Below are 18,384 nucleotides of genomic sequence, written 5' to 3'. Positions count from 1 at the left end.
GGGAAGGAGGAGAAGGAGAGAAGAAGTGAAAGCACAGATGGAGAGAGAGAAGAGGGAAACGGAGAGACGAAGGGGTTATTTTTCACTGTCTGTTTTTGGACAGTATTTATTACACTTCAACCTGCGTTATCTCTCACATACAAACACTCATCTCCTCCCTCCCTCGTTTATTTCTCTCTTCTGTCTTTCCTTTTGGCTTTTCTTGGTCAGTCTTTCTCCGTATTCATCTGTTTATCTGTTATCTTTCGCTTTTGTCTCTTTTCAGCAGCCGTCCTCTCTCTCGGCTCTCTCGTCTATGTGAGGAGGGTGTAAACGATGCTGCTTTAAATATAGGCTGTGTGCTTTTTCAACACCCTCACACATTTGTGTTTGTGAGCGAGAGACACCTACTGAAAGAAAAAGAGAGAGAAAATGACACTGTCGGTGTGTTTTTAAATCAGCATGTTGTGTCTGTGTGTGTGTGTGTGCGTGTGTGTGCGTGTGCTTGTGTGTGTGTGTTTGTGTTTGTGTGTGTGTGTGTGTGTGTGTGTGTGTGTTTGTGTGTGTGTTTGTGTGTGTGTTTGTGTTTGTGTTTGTGTGTGTGTGTGTGTGTGTGTGTGTGTGTGTGTGTGTGTGTGTGTGTGTGTGTGTGTGTGTGTGTGTGTGTGCGCGCATGCATGCGTGTGTGTGTGTGTGTATGCAAAGGCAGTGCTTCTAGTCTGCTGGGTCGTGACCCAAAAATGGGTCGCTGAGCCTCAGACAGCAGGAAGAACAATGCTAAATGTGAATTATAAATTCTAACTAACCGTACGATCATGCACAGTTACATAAATATCTGCTTATCAGCTCCTCTGAGGAAGGAGGAAAGCTCTTTTCATGTCTTTTGTTCACTGTAAAAAATATCCGTTAATTAGGAGCTTCTGTAGTTTGTGGTTCACCGATGTTTTCTGCTTATTTACACTTTTGAATTGCATTATGGGGCTTCTAATCTCTGGTCCAACATATTTTAATGTTGAAAAGTTTGGTGAAGTAACTTTTATTGACATTTTTAGCCATTTGAAACAATATTTTGTCCTGGTCGGTCACTGAGTCAGTATTTTTTTCAACATAGGCTCATTCTGAAAACATAGCCTTATATACGTTTCTGGAGATCACAAATTATGTAGCCAGACATACGCAGAGATGTATAGTAACGAAGTAAAACTACTTTACTACTGTTCTTGAGTACTAAAAGGCTGTATCTGTACTCTACTGGAGAATTGTTTTTTTTCCCTCCTACTTCCACTTTTACTTAAATACATATTTTCTATGATTTTAATACTTTTACTCAGCTAGATTTTTTATGTGCTGCATCATTACTCGTTACTGGGCATGTCAAACTTATTGATATCGGTTCAATAATAGATCATAACCGGTTATTACGTACTGATGTCACTTATCTCCTATGCGCGATGTCGCAATACTATGGCAAAGGAGTCGAGGGTGAGGAAACAATGCTCTTACTACAATGAAGGCGGCACAGCACACGAGCCGCTATTTTACTACGGAGAAATGCTGTAAAACTCCATCTCTGCCCCTCTCTCTCTCAATTTGGACATTTGACCACCTGGCCTGTTTGTGAGGTAGCTTTTCCTTAATCAAATACATCTTAATAAACTCTGATATGTAATTCTATGAATTGCAAAATGGAATATTTGCAAAATTGTTAAAATTGTAGGTTTCAAGATTTTAATAAACTACTTTTTGGATTAATTAAACTTTAACCTTCAAAATTGAATCTGGAAATAAATGAAATATTGTTCACAGGGCCCTATAAAACTATTTACTTTTGGTATATGGTAAATCTTATATGGTATTGTCTTGCATGTCGTTAATTACAGTAAACGTGACTTTCCCAGAATTCCCTATTTGACACTTTATAGTTTACTTTGACATTGCTGTGACTCTTTTTAGTTTTTTTTGTCATCATTGATGTACTGTACATTAGAGTTTTATGTTACAGTACATCTAATAATGATAAATAATGTTTGTTGCATTTCTTTAGTGTCACATGTGTTGTTGTCGTGATGGTGTTTAGTAGTTGTGTGAATGACACTAAGCACCTTCCACAGTATATATTAGCATGCTTCTCTACCTGTGTATAAGCTGTTTGTGATGAGCACTAGCTCATCATTTGACTGTCTTATCACCATCTGCCTTTGGTGGGGTTTCTGTAACAAAGGTACAATTAATAAAAGACGATAGTTTTAATATGAATCCTAAGGTATTCATTTTAAGGTTTATCTACTGTATTTTTAAACTGTAAAATCCTGGCATCCACAGCTGCAGATCTTAATGTAAATGTTAATTAAAACTGTACAGTGATGTTGTAACATTGAGGAGTTGAGGATACACGTGCAGTTTATTAATAAGAGTAGTCAGACAGGCAATGGTTGATAGATACAAACAGCAAAAACTGCAAAAGTTCAGGACAGGCAGCAAGGAATTGCCAGGAACAATAAACAATGCAAAGATCAAAACCAAAGCAGGATAAACAGGGAAAATGATTAATAATGCTTTACAAAGAAAAACAAGACTCAGCAATGTGTGTGTGCTTGAGAGGTGAATGTATAGTTTAGTTAATCAGTCCATGATGAGTTACCAGCTGTGTGTGTGTCAGTGTCCAGATGAATGTCAGCTGTGGCATGAGTGATTGCAATGAACTTCTAGGATTGTAGTTCATATAGTGGCAAAATTGTAGTCCGGGTGATCATGAATGTTTTCCAGTGATCTGCAAAGCCTAGATCGCTGGTGATCATGACAGATGTATTTACAGACTAATCCACTATAGAGGGGTTCAAAATTAAGTTTGCCATTCACTTCTTTGGTATGCTACCTTAATTTACAGAGAAACATGGATTTCAAAGTAGCTCCAAGTGTATATGTTTGATTTATACACATTTACAGTCACTTGGTGGTGACCCTAAACATGTTTATCAATAATTTAATAAATAATTGTACATTTTTAACAACTAAATTAATGAGGCTAATTAAATTAACTCTGAAATCTGAACTCACAATATTTTTTTTAAAAGCAATATCACAGTGTTTTTTGTAATGTATATAGACAGTTGTATTTGTATCTGTATTTGTTTTCGGTAAGGACATGATGGGATTTTTAGTTTTCAGGCAAAGCATCTTTTAAATTGGAATGTGTACATTATTAAGGTAACTTCATGGTTCAACATAAAATAGCAGTGACATTTGTGTAAAGTGTTCCATGCACAAATGAGACAGTAACGCCCTGCACCCCTCCGAGTACTCACTTTAAGTGCTCTGCCCTTTGGAGTGAGCAGGACACAGTGGTGTTCACTATGAAATTGAATTCACCCATATTCTCTCTCCCTCAATCTCCTCTTCAGTCCATCCACTCAGTGATTAGAGTCGAGTCAGTGTCCTGACATAACCAGTTAAATGGATCAGATGCCATTTTGAGAGTCTCAGTAAGTGCCCCCTGCAGCAGTTGTCCACTGCAGAGAGAGAGCGCGTATGTGACCCACTAATCGCATATTAACTGCTAACACCGCTTTAATTGGTTGCCGATAAGTAGCCTGCACCATGTGTGCTAAAGCTAAAGGCTAATTTTAGCCTATTATATTTTGGCATAGGTTCATTGGGTTGAAGATCTGACTCTAATTCTAGCACTGTGTTGGTTTTGAGAGCGCCGGAGGTTTTAACATCAACGCACATACATAGCCAGATGTTCAGCGATGTAGATGCTGAGACTTAGTCTTTTCTCATCCCTTCTGCCCCGGCTCTATTTTTAAAAGCAGCGTCTCGTTAAAGCCTTTTAGGCTAATCAGGCTGAGTTCGACCACGCTTCACACTTGCCCAGCGCACCTGCGTTTGTCCCACATATTTGCCCGCAGAAAGCCGCCATTTGGCCTGCAATTGAGTAGGTTAATCCCAACGCTAGCAAAACATCAGGCTAGAATTAAGCCAGCGTTTAGCCTGAATCAATCCAAGATTGAGATCGACAAAAGCGAGTATCATTAGGCTAGTGTGTTATCAGCATCAGGCCAAGATTAACCCAGTCTTCAGCCAATGTTAGTCTTGCAATTAGCAATATTTGTCCCGCCATTCATCCAGCATACACCCAACAATCAGCCAAGTTCTGCTCGCCTTTAATCTCTTCCAGTCCAAAGCTTGGCCAGCGCCAAGCCAGCATTTGCCCAGCATTCACTAAGCATTAGCGCTCCATTCAAGCTTCCATTAGCCTAACATTCAGACAGCACTTCGCCCAGAGTTCATCCAGCACCGGTCAGCATTAAAAAGGTCATCGATTATAACCTAAGTGGTAATTATTGGGTAAAGTGGAGCATGGGCCGCCCAGGGCTGAATTATCATACAGCTAGACTCACACTGGCATTACATCTGGCCTTTATGCACACACACACACACACACACACACACACACACACACACACACACACACACACACCCAGAGACCCACAGACACATTTCCAATATAATGAGTTAAGTTGTCATCTGTTAGATGCCTGAAGGGCTTTACATGGTTTGCCTCAAACCCTAATCTCCACTAACAGTACGCAGCCTATATAAAACCACAAAACTTGATGATGGTTTTAAAAAGTAAGTAGTATTTGGCTTCACAAATCCTACCATAATGTCATAATTCTAGAATGGCTGTGCTTGGTGCTTGCCAAGGGGGTTGGTGTGTCATTTCTAGGGTATTCTGAATGGTTCTCAGGATAGTATCCAGTTGCTTGGTTGTTATATGAGGGGTTGCCAGGGTGTTGCTGTGGAGTTGCTAGTATTTTCTGGTTTGTTGTCAGGGTGTTGCTGTGCAGTTGCTAGTATTTTCTGGTTTGTTGTCAGGGTGGTGATGTGCAGTTGCCAGGGCATTCTAGGTCATTCTCATGGTGTTGTGGTGCATTTGCTTAGCTGCTGTGGGGGTTGCAGATTGTGTTACTCTGCAATTGCCAGATTGTTGTGAATGGTTGTTGTGAATGGGTGTTGCCATATGATGTTGGTAGAGTATATTTTGGGCTAATCATCAGGGTGTTGCTATATGTTTGCGAAGGAGTTCTGAGTCATGCTCAGCCTCTTCTCAGGCAGCTACTAGGGTGTTCTGACTGGTTTCCTGGCGGTTGCATTGCTAAGTCTTGTTTTTGTATCCACCACAGTGCAGATACAATTTAAATTGTATTTATATTTAAGACATATTTATTTATTTAAGGTCATAGTATAAGTCAGATGATTTGTTTCAGTTGTCTGTATCATACATAACGTAGACCACGAACATGCCAAAATGTCATACTTATACGCCTTACTTACTTACTCCCAGGGCTTTTTTATATATCGAAGATGATATTTAGCCACACCATATTGGTGTTTCGTAACATCTAGATTTTATGACGTGGGTTGTTAGCAAAAACGCTCAACCCTCAACCTGGAGGACCAGTACCTACACACATACACTACGGACAATTAAGCTGACCCAATTCACCCATAGCGCATGTCTTTGAACTGTGGGGGAAACCGGAGCACACGAAGGAAACCCACGTGAACACGGGGAGAACATGCAAACTCCATACAGAAATGCCAACTGACCCAGCCGGGACTCAAACCAGCAACCTTCTTGCTGTGAGGCAACAGCGCTACCCACTACGCCACCGTGTCGCTTTTATTCCTCTTAAAGCTCATAAATATTAGATATGAGTTTTTGTAAACACTAATTTCATATCATCTGTTAAAGTGTGTTGTTTCACTTTACAAGCTTGTAAAGATCAGCATATGTCACATATTTTAATAGTCATCATACCTGTTCAATTTCATTCCTCTATCTTTTCTTGCAAATTGTGGTCTTTGATTTTCTTTTCTGGCGACTCCTGCAGTGTGAGGTGGAGGCAATGATAATGATGCTATTTTCATTTTTTTTTTTCTCATCAAGAAATACACAGCGCTGCTCTCAAAGATCATGATGATGGGGACGAAGCATCTAATTTTCACCTAAGTCTCGCTCTCATTTTCTCCCTGTCTCCTTCTCCCTCCGTCTCTAACTATATCTCATTTCATGATGTCATCTTGTTTTTTTTTACTCTAATATCTGCTCATTTACCTCTGTCCTGTTGCCCAGATGATGACCCCTTTCAGCCGGTGACCCAAGATGAGACGGTGGCAGTGGGCGGGGTGGTAACCCTGACCTGCGGCGTGAAGGAAAATGATAACTCCTCCCTCCAGTGGTCCAACACGGCCCAGCAGACCCTGTACTTCGGAGAGAAAAGAGGTGGGTCTCACCTATTTTAAAACCTACTGTAATCTACTGACCCTCGTGTTCTTATAAAGCTGGTGAGGATGCATAAGGACAAGGCTGGCAATAACCCACTCAATATGATGGCTGGTTCCCCCTTATCAAATTATGGTTAACAAAATCTGCAGCAACTGCATGATGCTTTCATGTCAATATGAAGCAAAATCTCTGAGGAATATTTCCAGTACCTTGTTGAATCTATGCCATGAGGGATTAGGGCAGTTCTTTAAAGCAAAAAATGGTCCATCCGGTACTAGTAAGGTGTACCTAATAAAGTGGCTGGCGAGTATAGCATTGATCACAAATAATTTTAACGTTCTGCTTCTTTATAGTGTGTATACTGTATAGTATGTAAACTGTTTACATGTACCATATTTAGTTTGGTCTCTACCTGAAACACAAACAAAGATGTTTTGTAGCATGTCCTGGCTGCTCTTTTCCATTACAGTTTAAATTTTATACATATTTATTGAGCTAAAAGTCATAGCTAATAGTTTGTTAGTAGTCAGAATTGTACACAAAGATAAAGTGTGACCGAAAAATCATGCATGTATGAAGATACTCAAATACAAGAATGAATGTAAGACGTAAAAAGATCCTGGTGGATGAACATTGATCTTCCAGTTGTGCGCTTCTATTCTATAGTGAATTATATGGCTGGGAGTCTAAGCAATCAATCAGTTTCAAAGTGTAAAACAGTCCCTGATTGGTCTTTACTCGTAGTCCCTAACCATTATAGCCACCTACCTGAGATCCAGTTTCGATTGATTGAACTTCAGGCTGTCCTCTAAAGACGTTAGAAAGCACTGCATCATCACTGCGACATGATAAGATCCTGTTTTTAATTAGCAAATTACTCCATAAGAATTCTTTCAATGTTTGTGCATTCAGGCTCATATGAATTGAAAATACTATCGTTTACTACTGTAATGTTTGGCTCAAATGCCATATCTTTTTTTTTTCTTAGGCAATAAATAGAGTGGATTGACAGTACATTTTAGTAACAAAACAGCTATCAATAATATATAAGCATGTACAAAATGCATTCCATAAAACACCCACCCTTCCCACTAAGAAATAATTGAATTGATAATTGAATAAATTAAAGTTTATACTTACTTAACTGGAACACTGTAAATAAATGATGGGTTCCACAAATTAAGTTAATCTAATAATTGTTTCAAATTTAAGTGGATTGAACATAAAACAGTTAAGTTGCCACCCCCCCCCCCCCCCCCAAAAAAAAAGAATTGTGTTGTTTCACCTCATTTTAAATAATAATAAATAATTTTCTATTTTTTAATTATTCATATAAATAAATATTTTTCGAAAATAACTACTCCTGCCTGAGGTAATCGGCTCATAATCCTTATAGGGGATATACACTCACTGGCCTCTTTTTTTAGGTACACCTGTCCAACTGCTTGTTAACGCAGATTTCTAATCAGCCAATCACATGGCAGCAACTCAATGCATTTAAGCATATAGACATGGTAAAAACGACCTGCTGCAGTTCAAACCGAGCATCAGAATGGGAAAGAAAGGTGATTTAAGTGTCTTTGAATGTGGCATGGTTGTTGGTGCCAGAAGGGCTAGTCTGAATATTTCAGAAACTGGGTACAACTCCTGTCAGCTGAGAACAGGAAACTGAATCTACAATTCATACAGGCTCACCAAGGTTGGACAATAGAAGATTGAAAAAATGTTGCCTGGTCTGATGAGTCTCAATTTCTGCTGCAACATTTGGATGGTATGGTCAGAATTTGACATCGACAACATGAAAGTATGGCTCCATCCTGCCGTGAATCAATGGTTCAGTATGGTGGTGATGGTGTAATGGTGTGGAGGATATTTTCTTGGCACACTTTGGGCTCATTAGTACCAATTGAGCATTGTGTCAACACCACAACCTACCTGAGTATTGTTGCTGACCATGTCCATCTCTTTATGACCTCAGTGTACCCATCTTCTGATCGCTTCTTCCAGCAGGATAACGCACCATGTCATAAAGAGCGATTCATCTCTCAGACTGGTTACTTAAACATGACAATGAGTTCACTGTACTCAAATGGCCTTCACAGTCACCAGAGCTCAATCCAATAGAGCACCTTTGGGATGTGGTGGAATAGGAGATTTGCATCATGGATCAACTGTGTGACGCTATCATGTCAATATGGACCAAAATCTCTAAGGAATGTTTCCAGTATCTTGTTGAATCTATGCCATGAAGGATTAAGGCATTTCTGAAGGCAAAAGTGGGTACAATCCGGTACTAGTAAGGTGTACAGTACCTAAAAAAGCGTCCAGTGAGTGTAGCTTTGATCAAAATTTTAAGTCTCTGCTTCTTTATAATGAGTATACTATATATATAGAATGTATACTGTTTAGTTTGGTCTCTACCTGAACCGCAAACGAAGATGTTGTGTTCCATGTCCTGGCAAGCTCTTTTCCATCACAGCTTCAATTTGTCTATAAAAGTGAAAAAGAGCTGAAGCTGCCTATGGCTCCAAAAATATGAGAGGTCTACATGTTTTAAACTCTCTTCTGAAGCAGTTATGTGAAAAGGAAAGTCATTTATTTATTGAGTAGCAAACTCTCATTTGGTCACGCTGAATCCTGTTTACTAATCTCTCTTTTTCAAAATCCAATAAGCATTTAAGTACATTTATTTATATATTTTAGTAGACTATCTAGTTTGCCGCACACACACACACACCAAAAAAAGGTGTCAAATTACAGATAAAGCGGGTTGTAAGCGGCGATTCACATTGACTTTAGCAAATGGACATTTTATGACCTCTCTTTTGCTCAATCGCTTTTAAGTCTGTAGTCTGTGATTGCAATTACTTGCCATTTCGCTCCGAACAGGAAATTGATTTTCGTCGGACCCTTCCTTAGAGATTTTCCCAGAGCTCTTAGTCCCTCAACACCGAACACAAGAAAGAATGCGCGAGACACCTTGCTGAAACATTAATATCACCCTAAAAACAAACAGGTGGCTCCGTGATAACAGAAAACGAGGTGATGGAGAGAGAGAGAGAATGGAGGGGTGACCTGATTAAAGAGGAAAACAAAAGAAGGCGACAAGAGAGCACCGTGAAGAAGCAGAAATAGAAAACAGTCTATTGAATGAAAAGGATGGATGGAGCGTTAAAAGAGGGGAGAAGAGAAATGCAGACACAAATGTGGCACCTTAAAGCGATATAAATGTTCTTTATATACGGAGGAAGAGTTTCCAATTAAGTCCATTCGTCTGTCCCAATTGCAGTCAATCTGAATTTAGTGTGGTCTATGCTTAAAACAGGACAAAAAACAATTAGCGGTGAGAAATAAACTCAATTCGTGATAAATTCTTTGAAAACAAATCTCATTATCTCACACAATTTTGCTTCTCAAGTACATTTATCTCGTTTGAAGGATGCTTGGATATTTGGAAAGCCAAATACGGATTTTTAGCAGTGTGGAAACGAGAGCTCAGTTAAAGGTGAACAGTAGCACACAAGTGTGAAGAGATGAACAGATTAGTGTGGGGGGACGATGGATGGGTGGATGAGCGAAGAGAGATAAAGTGAGGAATGACAAAGGAGGAGTGTGTGCATGAAAGAGCAGGATGGAGGACAGAGGAACAGCAGCTGATGAAGACAAATTAAGTGCCCTTCACTTACTGATAAAGCATGAAGCGCGCGCACACACACATTTACTGTAAATCTGCTTTAGACACAAGTTCTCCTTTTGTTCAAAGGTGAAGTGTGTGATTTCTGCACCATTAGCAAAAATAATAACTTTTCAGACAAGTTTTCCCCATCATTGCCAGCCTGTTGGGTCAGACAAACACAGACGGGGGAGGGGCTTTCTCATTCAGAGCAACCGATTGGACAAAATCTGTAAAGTGCATGATGAGTCATGAAGATGACAGTGCTGTTATTTAAAATAAATTTACATTAAAATAAAATATAATTGTTTTCTAAAAACTTACCAGAAATAAAATACTCGTAGCAGTGCGATATGGCTGTATATCAGCACTGGTGGGATGTGTGCATTGGTTCGAGGCTGCAGGCTGAGTGCCTTAGGGCCTATTCACACTATGCCATCCGTACCGTGCCGTGGCCCGTTTCCCGGATCGTTTGAGAAGTGTGAGTGCGCTGAATCGGGCTCAAGCACGGTTTACTTGGCCGGCCCTGGCCGGTTGGAAGAGGTGTGCCTGAGCGCGGTTCACTTGGGCTTTGGCACTGTAAGCTTGTGTGTGAGTGCAAAACGCGCCGAAGCCCGAAACTGAAAGCGAGACGTGACTTTTAAAGGACTGTTTCATATAGATTTATTAATCATTCTTACTGTTCAGTGAATGCAAACTGCCGTAGTTTATTAAAGACGACAACTTCTCACAGCACGACAGCTGCGCGGCTTCAGCAGACCTCCTCATTCCTGCAGCACGAGAGCTTTATGATTGTTTATGAGCGCCAAAAGTGGCGGATCTGTTCGGCGAAATATCTGACTGCGTGTCACCGCATCCCTAAGGACTGTTTGGTGAAATATTTGACTGCATGTCACTGCATAACAAACGACTGAAACGATATACATGTACCTAAAGAAATCTCCACTGTGCTGCTGAGTGAGAGAGTGCTTCTCACTGAACAGCGCAGCAGCGATGACGTAAGCGTGCCGAGGCCCATTTGTGGTGTGAGTGCGGGCCGTCGGGGGAGACGGGAGGGGGGACAAGCGTGCTTTGGCCCGGTTCGAGGCAACTGTACCTAGTGTGAGTATGACCTTAGTGTCCCACCATGATGGTATACAACCATATCGCACTGCTACGAGTGTGATATTCCATTTATACAACAGTTCGATAACATAATCGTGTATATCAAAAACACAGAGTCTCAAAAAGCCTTTTGTAAGAGGAACTACTTTCATCCACCATTCTTTCACATCTGCAGCTGACGTCAGAACAGCAGAAGCCGTTGCTACTTCACACACGTCACCTTAGAGCTATTATTTATTATGATATTTAAAGGCTTAACTAAGTATTTTATTATATTATTTGAATTATATCATTTGAATGATTCTCTAGCATAATGTCAAATGATGACAAAGCTGGTGATTTTGCTAACTATTTAAGATTAGAAGTTTGATTGGCATGTAACGCCATCAATTAGGAGATCACAATAATTAACCCTGAAATAGCCAAAGCAAAGTAACCACTAGCAGATTACTATAGTATAAATACAGCACTACAAAATATAAGAGAGAGATCGACTTATCTGTTCTGTGATGATTTGTTCAGCTGTAGTTTAAATCTTACGCTATGAAAATCCTGAGTTTTTCCGGAGTATGTCTGATAATATTTTTTCTTCTGGAGAAAGTCTTATTTGTTTTATTTCGGCTAGAATAAAAGCAGTTTTTAATTTTTAAAATACCATTTTATGGACAAAATTATTAGTCCCTTAAAGCTATTTTTTTCGATAGTCTACAGAACAAACCATCATTATACAATAACTTGCCTAATTACTTTAACCTGCCTAGTTAACCTAATTAACTTAAGCCTTTAAATGTTACTTTAAGCTGTATAGAAGTGTCTTGAAAAATACGTAGGAAAATATTATCTACTGTCATCATGGCAAAAATAAAATAAATCATTATTAGAAATGAGTTATAAAAAATATTATGATTACAAATGTGTTGAAAAAAAATCTGCTCTCCGTTACAGGGGGATAATAATTGAGGGGGGCTAATAATTTTGACTTTAACTGTTTGCAGATGTGAATGAATGGTGGAAGAAAGTAGTTCCTCTTACAAAAAGGTTTTGAGACTCTCCGTATTTAACTTTCTTTTTGATATACACGATTATGCTGTTAAGCTGTTATATAAACACATTATCACACTCGCAGCAGTGCAATGTGGCTGTATATCGTCACTGGTGGGAGACAAAGGCACTCGGCAATGCACTGCTCCCACTAGTGCCAATAAACAGCCATATCACACTGCTACTCTTGTGATATTATATTATATATATATATATATATATATATATATATATATATATATATATATATATATATATATATATAATGTCAGAATTGTGAGATATTTTATTTTAATGTTGAGAATAAAACATAATAAAACACAATAAAATAAAACAGCTTTCTGATCAAAAAGTCAGAATTTCCTTTTTTATTTATTAATCAGTGGTGAAAACCATAAAAGAGAGAGACTGTATATTTAAATATATAAATCTCTCAGAAGTTAACTTTTTTGAAAGCATAGCATATAAATCTATATTAGCATATAGATGACATTAAAGCTTAGAGACATTTTTTATTTATATTTTATCTTATTTCAAAGTGGAAATTAGGAAATTAGCTTTCTCCTGTAAGATGTAAAATAATACATTTTAACCCATTTTAAGAATGGTTGATCCCTGAGCACTTTAACATGATTGTTCAATGCTCATCCGCTTGGCTTGCTCTAATGAACAATACTGTTAGCCAATCAGAACGTCTGTCATTTACATAATAGATTCCTAAATGTACATTACAAGGCTTGGTTGAACACAAACCTAATCTGAAGCCTGAGGGTCTGCACTGTCATCTCTCTGGGTGGAATCCGTGTAGTCAATATCCAGTGTATCTACAAGGGTTGCTATAGTAATAATGTCAGCATCAGCACGATGCCAAGAGACTTTCTCATACAACAACTAAGAGTAGCTGTCAGTAGAAAGAGAGCACGGAGAACTGGAAAGTTTGCCTGTTCTCGTGTCTGTCATCTCTCTGTGCTGCTGAACTCACCAGATCTGGAAGAGAACAGAGGCGTTTAATGCATTCATGCATACAGTACACTTTCCAAAACTGCTGACTCGTTACGCTGTTCACTACATGGTGAACATCACATGGCTCGCTAGATGCAAGCAAAAAGGAAAGTATTTGGATCAGACAATATTGCGCACTCTGCATGATGTTGTAAACGTCACATTGCTGAATAATAAATGAAAAAAAAGAGCTTTGAAATCTGATCTGACCTTTCAAACTAAGGGGTGTACTTAAAAAAAACCCACACTTTAATTGGATCTCAGAGGCATTGGAACATTGTGTGCATGGGGTTTGTACAGATAAGACTGCTTATGTTCTGTTTTGTTGTTGCTGTCGTCGTTTTGCTTGTGATACAGCAAGGAAATGTAAATGTTACAGAGAGAGATGGTGGAAAGCAATCACATAAATCTAAATCACAATGGTTTTGCTGCCAGATATTTTGACTTGTGTTATCAGCCGACTTCAGGGGAGGGAAATAAAATGCTAAAACTTGTAATGTACGGCACCTATGTAGTGTATGTGTTCCTCTTATCGGTTCTGTCTTTTTCAGCACTGAGAGATAACCGTATCCAGTTGGTAAAGTCCACGGCCACGGAGCTGATAATCACCATCGGGGATGTTCAGCTGTCAGATGATGGAGAATATACCTGTTCCATTTTTACCATGCCTGTACGGACCGCACGAGCCACAGTTACTGTACTCGGTAAGTGTGTATGTGTGTGTGTGTGTGTGTGTGTGTGTGTGCCTTTTCTCTCAGAGTGGGAGCTGTCAGTAGAAATTGCTATTGCTACAGTACATCAAGCCTGTAAGTAGTGATGTGCTCATTCCGATTGCCGATTTGTTTATAAGCAACAGGCCAATTCCAATATCTATTTGTGGTTATTTATTTATTTATTTTTACTTTACATAAATCGTAAAATTGATTCATCCAGTACTTTAAGATAAAAACAACAAAATTTGGCCAAAATGCCAATTCAGTGGACATTATTTGTGTAATTATGAGAGCATGTACACAGAGACAAGGTTCTCTATCTATCTATCTATCTATCTATCTATCTATCTATCTATCTATCTATCTATCTATCTATCTATCTATCTATCTATCTATCTATCTATCTATCTATCTATCTATCTATCTATCTATCTATCTATCTATCTATCTATCTATCTTTCTTTCTATCTATCTATCTATCTATCTATCTATCTATCTATCCATCCATCCATCCATCCATCCATCCATCCATCCATCCATCCATCCATCCATCCATCCATCCATCCTTCCATCCATCCATCCATCCATCCATCCATCCATCCATCCATCCATCATCTTTCCATCCATCCATCCTGTCATTTGAATATATTGTTGTCTATTGTTCTATTAGTGTCTACCATTGTCATTATCCATTCATTTCTCCATCCGTCGTTCTATTTATCATTATCATATCTATTCTATACCTATCTATCCATTCATCCATCCATCTATCCATTCATCTATCTTTCCAATCATTGTCATTTAATTAATCATTTGATTATATTGCTGTATATTGTTCTATCAGTGTCTGCCATTGTCATCCATCCATCCATCCATCCATCCATCCATCCATCCATCCATCCATCCATCTGTCGTTCTATTATCATTCTGTCGTTCTGTTTATCAGTTTGCCATTGGATTCTTTGTCTGTTGTTTTATCTATTCTATACCTATATACATATCCATCCATCCATCCATCCATCCATCCATCCATCCATCCATCATCTTTCCATCCGTCCATCCATCCGTCCATCCATCCGTCCATCCATCCATCCATCCATCCATCCATCCATCCATCCATCCATCTATCTATCTATCTATCTATCTATCTATCTATCTATCTATCTATCTATCTATCTATCTATCTATCTATCTATCTATCTATCTATCTATCATCTATCTGTCTGTCCGTCCATCTGTCCGTCCGTCCATCCATCCATCCCTATCCTTTCACTTCACACATCTATGACTACCATGGGTGCCTTTTTTTTATGGCCTTTCAATTAATATATTTTGTCTCCTCTAAGAGCATGGTTTTTCTATTAGATGATTACGAAAACTCTCAAAGTGATCTTAACCACAAATGGCCAGTTATTGAAATGGTGATGTAACAGACACCATTAGAAAATTAAACTATTGCTGTCATTCAGTCAAACACTGGCATGGGACTGATACTGATGGTTCCTGCTGTTAAACATTTAAAATTTAAATATTAAAACATTGAATTTTCAAATCATGCATTCGCAATGGTGCTTTGGAGGTCAGCGTAGCTGGCAGGTTCAGCGAGTTCTTATGGTGAATGATTTGTCTGTCTGATTCAGACAGATAAATAAGAGTTATTTGTTTATAAGTCAGACTACACTGTTTGTTTGTTTGTTTTTGTGTGTAGGGTGATGGCAAATCAATGTTTTCTTGTAGGCTCCAGACATTTTGTGACCTTTATTGCTGCCAGTGTTACCAAGTTTTGTTAGAGGTCCTGCTTGTGCCGCAACCGTTTTACCTACTGATAAGCGATGACATTCTGTTGCGAGTGAGATACATCTAGGAGCGTAGAAAAAGTGGAATACTAGTTTGCACCACATGAATCAGTTTGGTACAAAAGAAAACACAGCAATGAGCAGACTAAATGCATTTCACTGCACCAGTCATTAACATCAGCATTTAACATGTAGTGAAATCCAGCGAGAAGAGTTTAATAAAAAAAATACAACTTCTTCTAGCTCGAAGCCAAATGAAACAGCACTGACATTCTTCAAAATACTCAGTAGAATTCAGCTGAAAACACAGTCCAACAATGAACATGTCCGAAGGCTTTTTATTGCACATTTCCCATAATTTCTTAAAAAGTCATGGAACATCAGGCATTTTTTATTTGATGTTTTAAATTTTATTTTCCATTTTTCAAAATATCTTTTTTCTATTCCATATTTGGGCGAAGCAGTGGCGCAGTAGTTAGCGATGTCACCTCACAGCAAGAAGGTCGCTGGGTCGCTGGTTCTAACCTCAGTTGGCGTTTCTGTGTGGAGTTTGCATGTTCTCCCTGCCTTCGCGTGGGTTTCCTCCGGGTGCTTCGGTTTTCCCCACAGTCCAAAGACATGCGGTACAGGTGAATTGGGTAGGCTAAATTGGTCGTAGTGTATGAGTGTGTGTGTGTGAATGTGTGTGTGGAGGTTTCCCAGAGATGGGTTGCGGCTGGAAGGGCATCCGCTGCGTAAAAACTTGCTGGATAAGTTGGCGGTTCATTCTGCTGTGGCGACCCCAGATTAATAAAGGGACTAAGCCGACAAGAAAATGAATGAATGAATTCCATATTTTAAGATTGTGCATGCCGATTAGACCACTTTCAGGTCCATTTTAATACGTATATGCTCATCAACTGGCAGTCACTTAAGTCAAATGCAGTCAGCAGACTGTACTTAGTAAGTAAAGCTAACATTAAGGGTAAAGTACATTTTAAGAGCTTTGGCTAATGCTAAATGTATTGCTAAATGTAATGTTTATAAAAACAAGTATTGAGCTATCAAACTTGGGGAAGGAAGCACTTTGCACCAACATTAACAGATTTATTTAAATCAAAACCTAAGGTAAATCTGTCCATCATTGTTCTCATAATATGAATTGAAGGTATTTCAATGTGTTATTATTTTAGCATATTATTTCAATTATATATAATTTAAAAATACCAGGCTTTAACTTTGGTTGAGAAGTGGGGGACACTAAATTGAAGAAAATTTTTTTCATTTTAAATCCCATTACCTGCATTCACATATATAGGGACTATGCTGTACAAAAACAAGGTTAAAACAGGCTGATTAAACACATTTAATTTCAAACTTACCTAAAAAATAAATAAAGAAAAATAATTAAAAAAAAAGAAAAAAGAAAGAAAAAAGTGTGCTGAATCATAATTTTATAATATCAGTTGCAGATTGGCATCAGGAAAATTAAATTCTATTGAAACTATATGAAAATATTGATGTCATTTTATTAATTGTAAAATAAAAACCAAACTATTAGTCTGTGCAGCGCAAAGCACTGAACATTAAATGAACATCTGCAAAATTGGAAACCAATTGCAACAAGCCATTTGAGTTCAAAAACTAATCTATGAGTACTGTGAACTTACTCTATTTAAGTTAAAATAATGAGGTATTTAATTAACTCATTACCTTCAACACTGAGTTCAAAACTCTTTTCAAGTTAGTAGAATTAAATTTCAGTAAATCCTGAGTTAACTACACTCATTTCATTTAGTAAAGTTGACTGTTGGGTTTTACAGTGCAGGTGTAGACATATTTCGTAATGGAAAATATCATTATTCGGAGGTAATATACTGAATCCATGTTGTCATTAAAGTCGTCTTCTGCTGCTGCCTAAGGTTTGCTCATACCTGCTCATTAGAACTTTCACAGAGTTATTTTTAGAGCTGGAATGCAAAGTTATTAGAAACAGACTCTCTCTGTCCATCCATGGCACTCATATAAAAAATCTGAAAAAAATAAAGGAGATACAAAGGGGATTTTGAAAAGTGGGAGAAACATGTCTCCCATTTCCCCAGTGGAAGTTACACTCTTCAATATATAGGCAAAACAGTGGCCTGTTTTTCATGAGATGTCAAGGAAAATCCAGCCTGATCTCACGAGAAGTATTTTACATTTTGTCAGTTTAGTGGCTAATTCGTACGAGTTCAGTCTTACACGTCTTACATGAATGAGATCGTATAAATTAATATAGTTTTGCGACTAAATCAATGTTACGAATTGTCATGAGATTGTGATGGAAATTCAACTTTTTAGCCAGTGAGGTCAGGTATTTTGATATTTGGCTAAAAAGTGGGAACCCTGATTCTACAAATCACCAGCAATTAGCATGGTTTTACCAACAGGAGCCATTGGCAGGAAAAGTGGGATGTTAATATCAACTTATGTTATAATACGAATGTTTTAAATGTATATAATAATGTTAATAAATCATATTACTGTGCTTTGAGGTTTTTATTTTTTATAACAATGTCATAGAAACATAAAGTAAGTCTCACACTTCCACTACTCTCAACTCTCAATCTGCTGTCAAATGTGCATTTCTCAGAGACAAATCTTGATATATTGAATAATGTTAATATTACATGTACCATGCTACCAAATCAGGTGTTAGTGCCACCATCTGCAAAATTTAGTGGCTCTCAAATGTTATTCTGGAGCCCCGACTTGCCATAATTTCTCAGCACAGTCACTTTTGATCAAATTTTTATTCACATTCAA

The 18,384-nt window shown here is 38.2% G+C and overlaps 2 protein-coding genes across 8 annotated transcripts in view; both read left to right on the top strand.

The window, feature by feature from the left end:
• The window catches only part of zeb1a (zinc finger E-box binding homeobox 1a), a 368,188-nt gene that overhangs the window by 66,154 nt on the left and 283,650 nt on the right, over positions 1 to 18,384 (top strand). The gene's annotated exons all lie outside the window — the stretch shown is intronic.
• The window catches only part of cadm3 (cell adhesion molecule 3), a 139,778-nt gene that overhangs the window by 76,124 nt on the left and 45,270 nt on the right, over positions 1 to 18,384 (top strand). For all 7 annotated transcript variants that reach the window (XR_012389365.1, XR_012389364.1, XR_012389363.1 and 4 more), the window contains exons 3-4: positions 6,119 to 6,268; positions 13,643 to 13,795. Coding sequence is in view for 4 of the 7 variants with exons in the window: in XM_073921121.1 (XP_073777222.1) it covers positions 6,119 to 6,268; positions 13,643 to 13,795 (303 nt within the window). In the remaining 3 variants the exon portion in view is untranslated. The remainder of the gene's footprint in view (positions 1 to 6,118; positions 6,269 to 13,642; positions 13,796 to 18,384) is intronic.

Source organism: Danio rerio, chromosome 2 (assembly GCF_049306965.1).
Source record: "Danio rerio strain Tuebingen ecotype United States chromosome 2, GRCz12tu, whole genome shotgun sequence".
Classification (NCBI taxonomy): Eukaryota; Metazoa; Chordata; class Actinopteri; order Cypriniformes; family Danionidae; genus Danio; species Danio rerio.
This window is presented reverse-complemented; position numbering and strand designations above follow the sequence as displayed.